This window comes from Natrix helvetica (genome assembly GCF_964273705.1).
Source record: "Natrix helvetica genome assembly, chromosome: 7".
Lineage (NCBI taxonomy): Eukaryota > Metazoa > Chordata > Lepidosauria > Squamata > Natricidae > Natrix > Natrix helvetica.
Genome location: NC_138558.1, coordinates 9161368 through 9177839, shown reverse-complemented (window position 1 = coordinate 9177839; position 16472 = coordinate 9161368). Strand labels below are relative to the sequence as shown.

Here is a 16472-nt window from a genome sequence, read left to right as displayed (position 1 = left end):
CAGTTTCGTTGGCTTTGGAGGAATGTGGGGAGAGACAGGCTGAGTCAGCTCAGGGCCCCTCAGAATTGGGATGGCTTGTTAGGAGGGATGGGGGCAAGATGACCGAGAGAGGGCAAGCAATGGACATGAGGAGCGACAGAGCTTAGGCATTGAACAAGGAATGCCCCCTCCTGATCCCCGAGCACGGAGACTGGAGAGAAGGCAGGAACAACGCAGGCCGACCCAACGACTTGGAAGGAGAGAGCCCCGCCCCTCTTCATAAGGCACACCTGGGGACTGAGATTTAAGGAGATGCTGCGGGGAGGAGCGTTTGTCACTGAATTGATAACAATTTGGGGTGCCGGTACAGAGATTTGGATCTTGCAGGACTGTTTGCTTCTTCCTTACTTGTGGACTCAGTACCTTGTTCCTGACTTTATGGACTCATCGGTTTTTTCCTTAGTTCGTGGACTCATTGTTTGTTCCTTGTTTTGTGGACTCATTTCCCTGTTCCTTTGTTTTGCTGGACTGGGCGTAGCCAGAGGCTGCCATGTGTGTGTGTGTGTGTGAGTGCATGTGCATGCTTTGTTCTTGGACGTGCCAAGAATGTCGGGGCGTTTAGGGGGAATTTTGGCGCATTAAAGGGGAGTGTGAACTCTCAGCTGGCTGTGTGACCTTCGTGCCTTGTCCCAGGTCATCACACCGCGGAAAAATCTCACTCTACGGAACCGGTCCCTGGCACCCAAAATATTGGGGGCCGCCGATCTAAACAACTATCATTCCAAAGAGAGCAAATGTCCAACAAGGAAGCTCCATCATAGCATTAGACCCCGAGTCTAAAGTTAATTAGAGCATCTGTGCTACCCAAGTTACTTTTTAAAAATTTGACTTTCTTGGACTATTTTTTAAACATGAGAATTGCTGCAGGGGATTTTGCCACATATTCGACACAGTCTGGAAACAGCTTTTCCTGATGCGCCAATCGTCTTTTTTTCTTTTTCAATGCTGCAGATTCCCCCCCCCCCCGCCTCCCCATTAAATGCCCGAGGGCTTGAGCTGCAGGAGAGTAACCTAGAACGAAAAAAGAATGATGGAATGTAAAAGGATGAAACTCCAGGAGGGAAGGGATGCAACTCCCGAGGAGTAAGAGGCAACTCACTCTAGATATTACGTGGGAGAGATATCACATGGTATCTCTAATAGTTCTCAGAGTAAATGGTGGATTCAGAGAGGAGAGTCTTCAGTTTTGCAATATTTTGTCTGTAGGCGTGAAACAATAAAGAACTCAACTTGGAAGAATCACCATATGTCATTATTGGTTTTGGGCCTGATGCTTAGTTGAGCAAACATGAAATCCACATTAGAACATATTACCTTGAATAAAGATGGACAGTCTTATTGTAGCCATGGGTTGGCCCACATCCATCCATCTCTCCATTCTCTATCCATCATCTCTCTCTCTCCATCCATCCATCCAGCTAGCTATCCAATCACCTATCCATTCTATCCATTCTACCTATCCTTTCTTTCTTTCTTTCTTTCTTTCTTTCTTTCTTTCTTTCTTTCTTTCTTTCTATCTATCTATCTATCTATCTATCTATCTATCTATCTATCATCTATCTATCTATCTATCATCTATCTATCTATCTATCTATCTATCTATCTATCTATCTATCTATCTATCTATCTATCATCTATCCATCCATCCTCGCCCTGTTTCCCCAAAAATAAGATCTCCCTGGATAATAAGCCCAATCCGGCTTTTGAGCGCATGCGCTCAAACAAGCCCTCCCCCAAAAGTAAGCCCTCTCCGAAAATATTGCAACGCAACAGCAGCCACGAGGTGACCATGCTCGCCGCCTCCTGCACCTCAAAAATAATAAGACCTCCCCGAAAATAAGGTCAAGCGCTTATTTCGGGGGTCAAAAGAAAATAAGACCCTGTCTTGTTTTGGGGGAAACACGATATCTATCCATCATTTGTCTGTCTATTATCTATCTATCTCTCCATCCATCAATCTACCCATCCATTTATTCTCTATCTATCATCTCTCTCTCTCTAACTATCCATCTAGCTATCCAAGCATCTGTCTATCCATTATATCTATCTATCTATCTATCTATCTATCTATCTATCTATCTATCTATCTATCTATCCATCCATCAATCATCTATCCATCCACCCATCATTATCTATCCATCGATCATCTGTCTGTCTATTATCTATCTATCTATCCATCCATCCATCCATCCATTCTCCATCCATCATCTCTCTCTCTCCATCCTTCCATCCTCCACATGGCTTATTACAGATGTTGATGTAAAAGATTAATTTACCTTCCTTTTCTCCCATTTTGAGATGGGGACTTAATCATAATACCTCTGTTAATCCTATCAGAAGTCACTCGTTTACTACCGGTATTGACAGAAAGAGCTGGAGTGGCATGGTGGCCTAAATGGTGAAGAAGCTTGCCTCTTGGGAGTTGAGAGTTCAATCCTAGGCAATGGCAGATGTTTCTCTCTCAGGGTGCAAAGAAAAAAATATCTGCTGTGAACTCCCTGTGACGTCAGGAAGGGCATCCGGCCAGTAGATGCTCATGTCCATCCAGTCAACCTGACTCTTCCCTGAATGAAGGGATGACATGGTCGTAAAAAGGGAATTTTATTGACAGAAAGGGAATCAGTTTGGTGTAATCATGGACCTGGGAGACTCTGAGTTCTAATCTTGCTTTAGGCACAAAGCAGTGGTGGGTTCCGGCTGGTACGCCCTGGTACGGGCGTACCGGGGCCTGCTGGGAGCCTGCACGACACTCCACCGAGCAGTTGGACCGTCGCGGACGGTGGGTGCGCATGCATGCGCAGCGCATGTGCAGGTGGCGGATGCCCGGTCCCCTCTGAGCATACCGGTTGCCACGGGATCCGGAACCCACCACTGGCACAAAGCCAGGTCGGGTGATCTTGGGCCAGTGCCTCTTTCTCAGCTCTAGGAAACAGGCAATGGCAAACCGCTTCTGAAAATCTTGCTAAGGAAACGGCGGGGATTTCTCTAGGCCGTTGCCAGGGGACAAGGCTGACTTGAAGGCACTTAATAAGTAAAGAAACTTGACAGGAGGCATGGAGGCGTTCACTGTTGTCATTTGGCCATTTTCACGCCAATTTCAACTGCCGGATTTTGGGACAGGGTGTGTGTCGGGCTGCCAAAGAGGCTATGGGCGATCAGAAACTTCAAAAGCTGTCTCTACGGGGATACTTTTATTTCTGAATTTCCTGCTCCAGGCAGAGGTTTGAATTATTTGGTCTTCGGACTCTCCTCTTGCCATCGACATGGCCGGGATTCTGCTAGTCTCAGCATCCTCCCCTCTCGATCCAATTTCCCCCAATCTATATCCTAAGCAAATTTTGTTGCTTCGTGGTACATATTCTGGGTACAAATGCTGAACTGGCGCTTTTAAGAGAGAGAAGGCGATGTGGTATTGTTAGGCACACACAAAAAACACACACACAAAAAAAAAACACCCACCCTTGAGCACAACAAAAAAAGGAGTTGAGAACTACCTTTGAACAGGATTTTCTTCCAATAAATGTCAGGACAACCTAAATCACTTGACAAAACCACTTTTTATTAGCCCATCACTCGAAGGCAGTTTATTGGTCGGCTCAGAGATGTGTGTTTGCCGATGTGGAAGTTATCCAGATCTGCAGCATTCTTTCTTTCAAAGTGATTTGTACGAAGGCTGCTTCAGATTTGGAGCTCAGAGAGGGGGGTGTGTGTGTTGTATGTGTTTTGCATGTATGTCAGAGGTTCTGACGGTTCTGAACGGTTCGCCCAAACCAGTAGCGGTTTCCCCCGGCTCTACTGCCATCCCATTAGGCCCTTAATTAAGGCGGAAGGCGGAGTGCTCACATTGGCGAACCGGTAGAAAGTAAGTGAATACCACCCGTTTGTGTGTCTCTGTCTCTCTCTCTCTCTCTCTCTCTCTCTCTGTGTGCGTGTGTGTGTGTGTGTCTGAGAGAAAGAGAGAGAGAGAGAGAAAGAGACAGACAGACAGACAGACAGACAGAGACAGACAGACAGACAGACAGAGAAACAGAGAGAGACACAGAGGGAGGGAGGGAGGGAGGGAGGGAGAGAGAAACAGAGAGAGGGAGACAGACACATACACACACACACAGAGGGAGAGAGAGACGCACAGAGAGAGGGAGGGAGGGAGAGACATACAGATAGAGGGAGGGAGGGAGGGAGAGAGACACACAGAGAGGGAGGGAGAGAGGGACACACACACACAGAGGGGGAGGGAGGGAGAGAGAGAGACACATACAGAGAGAGGGAGGGAAGGAGGGAGAGAGAGACATAGATGGAGGGAGGGAAGGAGAGAGAGACACACACACACACAGAGGGGGGGAGGGAGAGACACACACACATACAGAGGGGGGGAGGGAGGGAGAGAGACACACACGTACAGAGTGGGGGAGGGAGGGAGAGAGACACACACATACAGAGAGGGAGGGAGGGAGGGATTGAGAGACACACAGAGAGAGGGAGGGAGGGAGGGAGGGACACAGAGAGAGGGAGATAGAGAGGGAGACAGACAGAGATAGAGAGAGAGACACAGAAAGTGGGAGGGAGACAGACAGAGATAGAGAGACAGAGAGAGGGAGAGAGGGAGGGAGAGACACAGAAAGAGGGATGGAGGGAGGGAGCGGGAGATAGAGAGGGAGATAGACAGAGAGAGATAGACAGAGAGAGAGAGAGAGAGAGAAACACAGAGAGAGAGGGAGGGAGGGAGGGAGAGAGAGAGACACAGAGAGAGGGAGATAGAGAGGGAGACAGACAGAGATAGAGACACACAGACACACACACAGAGGGAGGGAGGGAAGGAAGGAGACACAGAAAGAGGGAGACAGACAGAGATAGAGAGAGAGACACACACAGAGAGGGAGGGAGGGAGACACAGAAAGAGGGAGGGAGGGAGACAGAGAAAAGAGACACACAGAGAGAGGGAGAGAGAGAGAGAGAAAGAGAGAGGGAGAGACATTTTGACCCAGCTGTCTTTTCCTGAGTATACAGCTACTGTGATGGACAACCGTGTGATCCTGGGAAGAGATGCGTCTGCTTTAAAGAATACGAGATAACGGCTTTTCTCCCATTTTGAGATGGGATCTTTGCTCACCTTTGCATATCCTGTCCTCGTTACTGTAGAAGTGGGCTTTGCACTGAGGCAAGCAGGTGCCAACGGGCCTCTCCTCAAGGCTCAGGTGTGGTTGAAGGTTCTCCTCTGGGTTCCTGCATTGCGTACAGTGCGAATGTTCTGGGCCGACGCAAGCCCTGCAGGATGGATGACAACCTGCAGAAGAAGAATCGGGAGTCTAAACCGAACAGACTCAGTGGTGGGTTCCTACCGGTTCAGCCAAACCAGTAGTGATTTGGTGGCCTGGATCACTGGAACCAGCAGCGACCCAGGCCTGCCATGCCCCTGAACCAGTTCTCCAGGCGGCGCCATTGTTTTTGCATGTGCAGAATAATTTTAATTGCACTGCGCATGCTGTAGGAGGTGATCAGCCTGAGCCCGAGGGCAGGGTCAAACTTGTCAACAGTCTTGAGTCCCTTCGCTCCCAGGAGAGATCTAAGTCCAGCCCACCTCAAATCACTTTCATTCTTATCCACCGCCAATTTGCTTTGACTGTTAGTGGTTCAGATTCTTGTAGAGAGCATTAGCATGCAATAAATCCATATTCATTTGAACGTCCTGGACTCCTGTGATTGACAATGACAGCTGATTTCTTCCTTCTCCTTCCAGCATTATTGCCCTGGTCCATCAACATTCTCAACATCATCACTGTTTCTTTTTTTTGGGGGGGGGGGGGTGTCTGTGTGTATGTGACACGAAACCCCGGGAGAATCTTTCTAAGAAGTTATTTCATTTCAACTTCAAAAGTGGCTTACCGTATTTTTCGGAGTATAAGACGCACCGAGGTTTTGAAGAGGCAAATTTTTAAAAAAAAGTTTTTGCACTCTGCAGACCTCCTAAAAATGGCCAGTTTTTCGTGAAAACGGGCCCGGTTTTTTTTTAAAGGCATGGATATTGTTTGTTTTGTTTGTTTCTTGTTTTATTGGATTTATATGCCGCCCTTCTCCCAAAGGACTCAGGGCGGCGTACAACATTAAAAAACACATATCACAAAAGTTAAAAGGAAATTAGATAAATATCTAAAAAAACAAACCCAATTAATATGACAATAACATTTAAAACATGAATAGCCTTTAGGAGGCTTGTAGAGTGCTCCTGGGGGTGGGGATGGGGCAAAAACGAGCAGTTTGTCACGAAAATGGGCCCATTTTTTGACAAAAAAAAATTGCATGCATGGCCTTTAGGACGCTTATAGAGTACTCCCGGGGACTGGAGAGGGGGCAAAAGTGAGCAAAAAACGGCCCGTTTTTCGCTCATTTCTGCCCTCTCCAGCCCCCAGGAGCTCTCTGAAAACCTCCTAAAGGCTATGCACTGCCATTTTGGTGAAGGGGACGGGGTTTCGGGAGGCAAAAAATGCTGTATTCAGTATATAAGACGCACCCAGATTTTCAGCTTCTTTTTTGAGGGAAAAAGTTGCGTCTTCTACTCCGAAAAATACGGTATCTGAAAAAAGTCTCTTAAAAGATTTCAGGGGAAACGAAAAACTTCCCAAACATTGAAACCGCAGGAGAGAATGAACGGGAGATATTTCATTCATCGGCCTATCAAGACAGAGATATCTGGGTTACCTTTACAGAGGTTGTGGTGCTGATAAAAGCCCTCTCCACAGGCGAGGAGACACTGGCTCTGGTAGAAGGCCCGGGGGAAGGAGCAGGAGGAACACTGAGTGGGCAAAGGTCCTGTGCAGCCGGTGCACGAACTGTGGCAAACTGGGAGCGAAGAAAGAAAGAAAATGTCAGTCAAACCTTTCACGATTTGGATCTTAGAATAACAGATTAGCAGAGTAACAGAGTCGGGAGGGACCCACTCCAAGGCCTGTTTCTGTGGTTCCCCTCCGGGAACATCTTAATGTAGAGCAACCATTCGTTTTTTCAGATCCTCGGAGAGTTCATTGCGCCATGTTGAACGTCCAGTGACTAGTATGAGAGAGTGGGAGCGATAATGCCAAATTTAACACCCTTGCTCCCCCTTCACACCTGAGATCTTGTAACACTAACAAGTCACAATGTACCAGGCAGGGAAAACGGCAAGGATAAGACGAGCCAACTTTTTCCCACACAAAGAGGGTGAAAATCTGGGTGCGTCTTATACACTGGATACAGCATTTTTGGCCTCCTGAAACCCTGCCCCCCCTCTTTGCAAAAATGGATGTGCAGAGGTTTTGGGAGGCCTGCAAAGTGTTCCAGGGGGATCAGGAGGGCAAAAATGAGCCAAAAACGGGCCAGTTTTTGCTCGTTTTTGCCTCCGCCCCCCGCCGCCCCTGCCCCCAGGAGCACTCTACAAACCTCCTAAAGGCTATGCATGCCCTTATTTTGGCCAAAAATGAGGCATGCAGAGGGTTTGGGAGGTCTGTAGAGTGCAAATATTTTTTTAAAAAAAATCCTCTTCAAAATCTTGGTGCGTCTTATACTCCTGTGCGTCTTATAGTCCGAAAGATACTTGGTACTTGGGTCCCACTAGGATATTATCACTCAGGGATGTACTCACTTTTGTTGCCAGCAGTTAAATGTTAGTAGCTGCGTGTGGCATTATTTTGAGGGGACAGCACATTTGCACTGTTATACAAGCTGTATACTCACTACTTTACATTGTAGCCAAGTCTTATTTCTTTAGTGTTGTCACATGAAAAGATCTACTTAAATATTTACCAAACGTATACATATACATTTGTTATCGTAAAATTATAAAATCCATAAAATTACCCGCTACAATGTTCTACCCATCAATGACTACTTCAGCTTCGACTGCAATAATACACAAACACAAAATAGATACAAACTTAAAGTAAACGATTCCAAGCTCGACTGCAGAAAATACGACTTCAGCAACAGAGCGGTCAATGCCTGGAATGCTCGACGCATTGCATTATGGGTGCGGCACGCCCGCACACGCCCCCCCTGCGCTCCCCCCACTTGTGGCCCGCGAGCCAAAAAAGGTTCGCCATCGCTGCTCTAAGTGGTTTACAGAATCAGCCTCTTGCCCCCAACAATCTGGGTCCTCCTTTTACCGACCTTGGAAGGATGGAAGGCTGAATCAAACTTGAGCTGGTCAAGATCAAACTGTTGGCAGTGAGCAGATTCCAACTATTGTGCCACTATGGCTTTCATCCTTCCTTCTCATTTCCTTTCCTTCCCTTCCCTTCCCTTTCCTTCCTTTCCTTCTTTCCTTCCTCCCTCCTTCCTTCCTTCCTTCCTCCTTTCCTTCCTTCCTTCCTTCCCTCCCAAGCAATAGCACTTAGATATATATACCACTTTACAATGCTTTACAGCCCTCTCTAAGCTGTTTACAGAGTCAGCCTATTGCCCCCAACAATCTGGATCTTCATTTTACCAACCTCAGAAGGATGGAAGGCTGAGTCAACCTCGAGCCAGTCAGGATCGAACTGCTGGCAGTGGAAGGCAGAGTCAGCCTGCAATACTGCATTCTAACCACTGCGCCACCGCGTCTCTTGTCTATGGATTGTCTCCTCCAGAAACCTCGCTCCTACCTTGATTCCTGCACCCAGCGCTATCGAATCAGATAATATACCGGAAGACTACTATTTAGTAGTAGTTCAGTTCATCAGTATTCCAGGAAGACTACAGCAGCTGATTTAAGCAAAAGATCTACTTGTTATGCAAAACAGCAACACTAAACAGCGAGCCAGCTTGTTTTTAAATAAGATTTTCTACTCCCCGACCACTTAACACCAGCTCTGATTTCAACGAGCCTAAAAGCATTGATTACTATGTAGAGTTTGCATACGACGAAGCATGAAGCTATGACCTGCACGCACTGATATGCTCACATACACATACAGTGCAGAGGAGCGCACGTACCTACACAGGTAGTCCTCAACTTACGGCCACGCTTGAGCCCAACACGCCTGTCGCTAAGTGAGATGCTTGCTCAGTCCATTTCGCCCCATTTTACGGCCTTGCTTGCTTCACTGTTGCTAAGGGAATCACCACCATGGTTATTAGGTTAGCCAGACAGTAGGGAAGTGAATCTGGTTTTCCCATTGACTTTGCCATTGACTTGCTTTCTGACTTGGTCAGAAAGTCGCAAAAGGGGACCCTGAGCCAACTCAGAAGTTGTGAGAACTTCATACTGGAGGCTTTCATGAAGAGATTGGACTGCCATTTGTCAGAAATGCTATAGGGCCTCCTCCTTGGGTGGTGGGGGTTGGACTAGATGATCTACAAGGCCCCTTCCAACTCTGTTAATCTGTTAAACAACAGCTCAGCACTCCAAAACCTATGTACAAAGCATTCCCAAGACCCTTACCTCTGCATTTGCGAGAACCATTCGCGTAGTAGCCATGGGGACATTCTGATAGGCAGTTGCCACCCAGCAGAACTCGGCCTGAAGCACAGGACAAACATCTCAGCTGCTCCAGGTAACACCTGTCACAACCTTCGTGGCAAGCTGGCAAAGAGGAGAATCCCATTAGACACAGGTAAAAGTAAGGTTCCTACATATGTGCTAGTCGTTCCCGACTCTAGGAGCCGGTGCTCATCTCCGTTTCAAAGCCGAAGAGCCAGCGCTGTCCAAAGACGTCTCCGTGGTCATGTGGCCTGCATGACTAAATGCCAAAGGCACACGGAACGCTGTTACCTTCTTATTTTTCTACTTGCATTTCTACATGCTTTCGAACTGCTAGGTTGGCAGAAGCTGGGACAAGTAACGGCAGCTCACTCCGTTACGCAGCGCTAGGGATTTGAACTGCTGAACTGCCGACCGTTACTACCTGTACTAGGTAACGGTAAAATGCCTGGGGGAAAAAACCATTTATCCTTTCATTAATGCTGTATGAGGGTGAGTCCCTCCCCACACACAATGGCTCTGTCTCTTATTAAAATTCCCCAAGAAGGCTTTAAAAAGGAGTGGCGTTGAACACCAAATATTTATGCTAACAGGCATGGCTCTCTTCTGCTTATAAACCCACTCAAGGTTGCAAGGATGCCAGAGCACCGCATCCCCAAACAGCTCCTCTATGGTGAGCTGTCTCAAGGAAAGCGATTGCACGGGGGACAAAGGAAGCGATACAAAGACACGTTGAAAGCCTCCTTCAAGTCCCCCGATATCGCCGCGGCCTCCTGTGAAACCCTGGCTGATCCACCAAGGCTGCCAGACATTTGAAGGCAGAAGAACCACCACAGCACAAGAGAAGCGAGCACTCCACAAAGCCACAGCTGCAAACTCTGCAACAAGGGTGCCCACACATCAGGGGTAGGATTCCGTCGGTTCGGACCGGTTTGCTGATCTTACATCTGGTTCGCCAAACCGGTAGTTGAAAGGACTGGCTGGCCTCGTCCATCCATCCCTACCACCCCCCCAGGAGTCTCCACGCAGCTCATTTTGGAGCCAGTAAGTGCAGGCCTGTGCGAGGCTCTGGGAGGGCAAAAAACAGGCCTCCTGGAAGTTCCAGAAATCTAGAAACGGGCCCATTTTCGCCCTCCCAGAGACTCGAGGAAATCTTCTGAAACTTGGGGAGGGCATAAAACGAGCCTCCCGGAAGTTCTGGAAGTCTGGAAACAGGCCCGTTTCCAACCTCTGGAGACTGGGGAAGCCTGTTTTCACCCTCCCGGAGGCTCAAAAGAATCCTCTGGAGGCTGGGGAGGGCAAAAAACAGGCCTCCCGGAAGTTCCAGAAGTCCAGAAACAGGCCCATTTCCGCCCTGCAAGGGGCCTCCGAAGCCCAGGGGAGGCCGTTTTCACCCTCCCGGAGGCTCGAGAAAAACCTCCGGAGCCTGGGGAGGGCAAAAGCGCCCCCTGCCATGTGGCAGGAGGCCGAGTAGGCCATGCCCACCATGGCCACACCAACCCAGCAACCGGGCAGAGAACTAGTTGCTAAACATTTTCCATCCCACCCCTGCCACAGATGTCTGCCCGACATGTGGGAGAACATTCTGTGCCCGTAGAGGCCTTACCAGCCACCTGCGGACACACCGTGGACAGCCCACAACCCATTAAGATGTCAATGTCGTGTTTCTTTGAACACGATGGAACGGACCTCATTATGAGGTGACTCCCCTCACCCCCCCGCCCCCAAATGGTTCTGTGTCTCTTATGAAAATTCCCCAAGAGGGCTTGAAAAAGGAGTGGCGTTGAACACCAAATATTTATGCTAGCAGGTGTGGCCCTCTTCTGCTGATAAACCCACCCTTAATGCCAGATAATATTGTGTTTACCATCTGGGTAAACAAAGTCTTCCCCCCCAGAAGGGGGACTATGAATTTAAAGGAATGCCTTACCCCTGAAGGAAACTGAGAAATGGGCGAGTCTGTTTGAGAAGATCGGAGGCGCTATGAAAAACTCTTCCTCAAAAAGGGTGCTTTCATACATTTTAGCAATAGCACTTAGGCTTATATACTGCTTCACAGTGCTTTTACAGCCTTCTCTAAGCGGTTTCAGCCTCTTGCCCCCAACAATAGGGGTCCTCATTTTACCTCAGAAGGACGGAAGGCTGAGTCAACCTTGAGCCTGGTGGGATTTGAACTGACAAATTGCAGGCAGCCGGCAGGCAGCAGAAGTAGCCTGCAGTACTGCACTCTCGCCACTACGCCACCTCAGCTCTTTTGTGGGTTTTTTGCTTTCTCTCTCCCACAGGACTCCCATGCACACCTACAGGTAGTCCTCGAACTTACAACAGTTCATTTAGTGACCGTTCAAAGTTACAACGGCGCCAAAAATGTGACATATTATGACCGTTTTTCACACTTATGACCTTTCCGGCATCCTGATGGACACATGCTTGGCAACTGGTTCATAGTTATGACCATTGCTGTGTCCCGAGGTCATGCAATCTCCCTTCTTTTTTTGGCGACGTTCTGACAAGCAAAATCAATGGGAAATCCGTTTTCACTGAACCACCAAATTACTAACTAATTAACTTCCGCGATTCACTTAACAACAGTGGCCAAAAAGGTCACAAAATGGGGCAGAACACACTTAACAATGGTCTCTCTTAGGGAATTTGGGGCTCAACTGTGGTTGTAAGTCGAGGACTACCTGTATATAATGTCTTCCTTGTGGACCTTCTTGTAGGTGAGCACTATACAGGTCCTTGACTTGTGACCGGTTGCTTAGCAACCATTCAAAGGGACAACCTAACTTGAAACAGGGGATTTGTGACCTGGATCCGGGACTCATTTAACAACAGAACTCAATTGCGGTTGTAAGTCGAGGACTACCCTGTACTCTCACCAGCAATGGATGGGGGGGGGAGCTTTCACACACATCCATGAGTATTACCCTCCAGCCCAGTGATGGGTTCCGGATCCCATCGCAACCAGTACACTGTGCATGGGGCCAGGCGTCCTGGTCGAGCACATGCGCTGTGCACGCATGCCCACGCCAGCACCCTGTGATACCCAGCTGTTCGGCGGTGGTTGCGTAGGCGCCGCATGCTGTGTGCAATTGGCCGGTGGCGTTATAAACAGCCATAGAACGCGGGCGGGCGGGCCAAACGAGCCACCGTACCGGTACGGTAACCTGGCTACTTCCCCTATGTCCGTATCGGGTGGTACCACCCGGAACCCACCACTCTCCAGCCCCGATATGGGCTAAACATCTCAACAGCTGTCCTTGCTAAAAAGTGAATGAAAAGACATGGCATTGTGAGGTAGCTGTTACCTCTGCAAACTCCATCCATAACGTAGAACCGCTGCCCGCAATTAGCCACGCAGGTGCCTTCCAGTAACACGAGAGATGGGTCTCGGCAGGTGGAGCAGTTGCTTGCTGTCGGACCCCGGCACGTAGCACAGGATTCGTGACAAGCTGGAGGCAAAGGGAAACATTTCCAAGTCAATTAGAGCAGCTCCTTTACGGTACTCAGCAGGCACCAATTCTTCTTAATGCTCAAAGACCACCTAGACAGATGAAGGGGGAGAGGAGAGGAAAACAAGGAGAAGGGAGCTTCGGATCTGGAAAAGGCACTGTGGAAGGAAGCAGGAGGGGGTGACAGGAGAGCAGTCTTCCACTATCTCAGGGGCTGCCACAAAGAAGAGGGAGTCAAGCTATTCTCCAAAGCACCTGAGGGTAGAACAAGAAGCAATGGGTGGAAACTAATCAAGGAGAGAAGCAACTTAGAACTGAGGAGAAACTTCCTGACAGTGAGAACAATTAATCAGTGGAACAGCTTGCCTCCAGAAGTTGTGAATGCCCCAACACTGGAAGTCTTTAAGAAGATGTTGGATAGCCATTTATCTGAAATGGTGTATGGTTTCTTCCTGAGCAGAGGTTAAACTGGAAGATGGGTGGGGGAGTGGTGGGAGGGTGGTATTGGGGCTTTATTTTTGTAAGCTGCCTGGAGTCACCATGAGTGAGATGGGTGGTGGAAGGAAGGAAGGAAGGAAGGAAGGAAGGAAGGAAGGAGGAAGGAAGGAAGGAAGGAAGGAAGGAAGGAAGGAAGGAAGGAAGGAAGGGGGAAAGGGGGGAGGGAGGAAGAAGGGAGGGAGGGAGGAAAACCACAGCTGCGCTTATTATCCTACAACTTTGCGTTGCTTTACACAGACTTGCAAAACCTGTAAACACAGGAAGTTAAAGTTTCTTTCTTATCATCCTCTTTATTTGCAGACTGTCACTAAGCAAGTCAGGTGCTAAATGAGGCCTACCTGTATAGCTCCATGGAAATGATGCTGTTAAATAAATTAGTTTTGCAGGCAGGCAGGCAGGCAGGAAGGGAGGGCAGCAGGGAGGGAGGGAGGGAAAGAAAGAGAGAAGGAAGGAAGGAAGAAAAAGAGAGAGAGAAAGGGGGAGGGAGGGAGGGAAGAAAAGAAAGAGAGAGTGAGAGAGGGAAAGAAAGAGAAAGAAAGGGAAGGGAGGGAGGAAAAGAAAGAAAGAAGGAAAGAAAGAAAAAAAGAAAGACCTTTTAATTTTCTGCCTCCATATAGAGCACAGGCATTGTGTGTGTTTAATGCGCTCTTGACTAAAGCCATGCTAAACACCCCTGTTTTTTAAAAATAGGTTTATGGGCCAACCAAAAATCAGCTGGCCCAAATCCATCCTTCGGGCACTCAAGCCCAGGAGGGATGGAAGAGTGACTCTGAATTTACCAAAAGGGCCAAGGGATAGCTTTGCATTCCCTGCAAAGGTTAACACCGTAACTCCTGCTGAATGTCACTCCTTGAAATAAAGGGATGAGTACAGATTGCAGGCCATATTTAGAAAGCAGTGGGGGAGTCATGGGGAACGAGGAAATTTTATTTATGGCGCTTATGGCATGTTAAGTCCTGTGCTGCCAGAATTTAGAACAGAGCTTTTTTTAGCTATTGTTTTGTTTTTAAATAATTATACCCGCGCTCATCCGAATGTTCTAAACTTTATTTTTAATTCCACAGCCGGGCACGTATCGGCTTGCCATCAGGGAGGCAAAGATGACTTGGGTGTGTGGGCGAGGGAGGTGTACCCACTGATATAAATTCACAAGACTAGGGAGGAAAATCCCAAATTTGCAATTTATAACCAGGATCAGTCATCTAGTAGTTTACCTTCTGGCTAGTCTATAACAATAAATCGTGAAAGTCGGGTCAAAGTGGAACGTGGCTCCTTGTGCCAATTCTGCACAACATCATTTTATAGTCTGGAGGGTGTGCATGTGTGTCAAATCTTGCTGTTTTATTAAAGCTAAGCAGATTTGAGCCCAGGCGGTGTCTGAAATCGGAGAGGCCTCCAGGGTGATCTTTGCAAAAGTTGCAAAAAAAAGAAAGAGAGAGAAAAGTAGTAAGATCAGCTGGCGAAGACACACCAAATGTCTCCGATGAAATACCTCAACGCTTTAAAAGCAGGATTCTTAGCAGAAGTGGTGATTAGCTGGGGTTGCAACCAGGAAAGCTATTAACTTCCTGCACCATCTAGGCTCAGTTATATTTCTAAGTGCGTTTATTTATTTGCTTTACAGAAAGAAAGAAACACACACACACAAAAAAAACAGGAGGTAAAGAAAGCAAAATGTATGAAGAGCAAACCAATAGAAATCCAATAACAAACTTAACAGAAGCCAACGGAGAAATAAAACCAGAACGAAGGCAGAAATGATTTATGTGTAGCATAAAACGCATATCTATCAAATGTCAAACAAGTTTCTAAATCTGCATTAACGGGCGTAAATTACGTTTTTTTTTTAAAGTTACAAAATGTCATAAAGTCGATGCCTAAGAATATACCCAGTTATTTTTATTTATAGATAAGTAGCCAATAACCAGGCGTTGTTGCCTGCGTATTTATTTATAGGGGGAAAATATCCAGACCAAATGTAAGGGTATGGCTAGCTGATGAGAGCTAAATAGCTTGAAATGGATCTATACTAGTCTCCCTTTATTTATTTATCAGCACAAATGCAACATACATACATACATACATACGTATGTATGTATGTATGTATGTATGTATGTTGCATTTGTGCTGATAAATAAATAAAGGGAGACTAGTATGGATCCATTTCAAGCTATTTAGCTCTCATCAGCTAGCCATACCCTTACATTTGGTCTGGATATTTTGCTTAGTGGCTAAGACTTCTGCCTAATATGTAATACAGCCCAGGTTCAAATCCCAGTAAGGGTATGGCTAGCTGATGAGAGCTAAATAGCTTTAAATAGATCTATAATAGTCTCCCTTTATTTATTTATCAGCACAAATACAACATATATATATATATATATATATATATATATATATATATATATATATATATATATATATGTGTGTGTGTGTGTGTGTGTGTGTGTATGTGTGTGTGTGTGTGTGTGTGTGTGTGTGTGTGTGTATGTATATATATATATATATATATATATATATATATATATATATATATATATATATATATATATATATATATATATATATATATATATATATTTCAACAAACATAGACAGACAAGACATGTAACATAAAAGCATCTTCTATTACATACAGTGTGTCGATTGGTCACAGAGTTTTTGTGCATCTTTTCCATAGTCATCACTTACATTTTATATAGAATCACATATTTTTAGTCAAATATATTGATTTACATCACTATTATAATACTGCATTTGTTTGACTATCACTGTTATTTCTTCATCTTAAACGAGATATGCTGAGTATGGGTTCATTTATATTATAGTAATTCATTACATCATCTTCAATATATCCAATAATAAAGTATTTTTATGTCTTATTTATGTCTTAAATCATTCTATTATTCCAATATTGGTGACATTCTTCAATAATTTTCATTTCCATGTTTTTTTTAATCTAACCACGGATAAAATAGATCCCATCTCCCATAAAATTGTTTATCTTCCTGTTCTCTAATTTCAAATGTCAACTTACTCATTTCAGC

At 46.4% G+C, this 16472-nt stretch overlaps 1 protein-coding gene across 1 annotated transcript in view; it reads right to left on the bottom strand.

Moving 5' to 3' along the window:
• FRAS1 (Fraser extracellular matrix complex subunit 1) overlaps positions 1-16472 on the bottom strand; it is a gene marked incomplete at its 5' end in the record, with an annotated part of 344413 nt that overhangs the window by 182022 nt on the left and 145919 nt on the right. Inside the window, 4 exons of the mRNA XM_081960316.1 lie at positions 5150-5323; positions 6736-6876; positions 9434-9574; positions 12784-12927. Coding sequence (XP_081816442.1) covers positions 5150-5323; positions 6736-6876; positions 9434-9574; positions 12784-12927 — 600 coding nt within the window. The remainder of the gene's footprint in view (positions 1-5149; positions 5324-6735; positions 6877-9433; positions 9575-12783; positions 12928-16472) is intronic.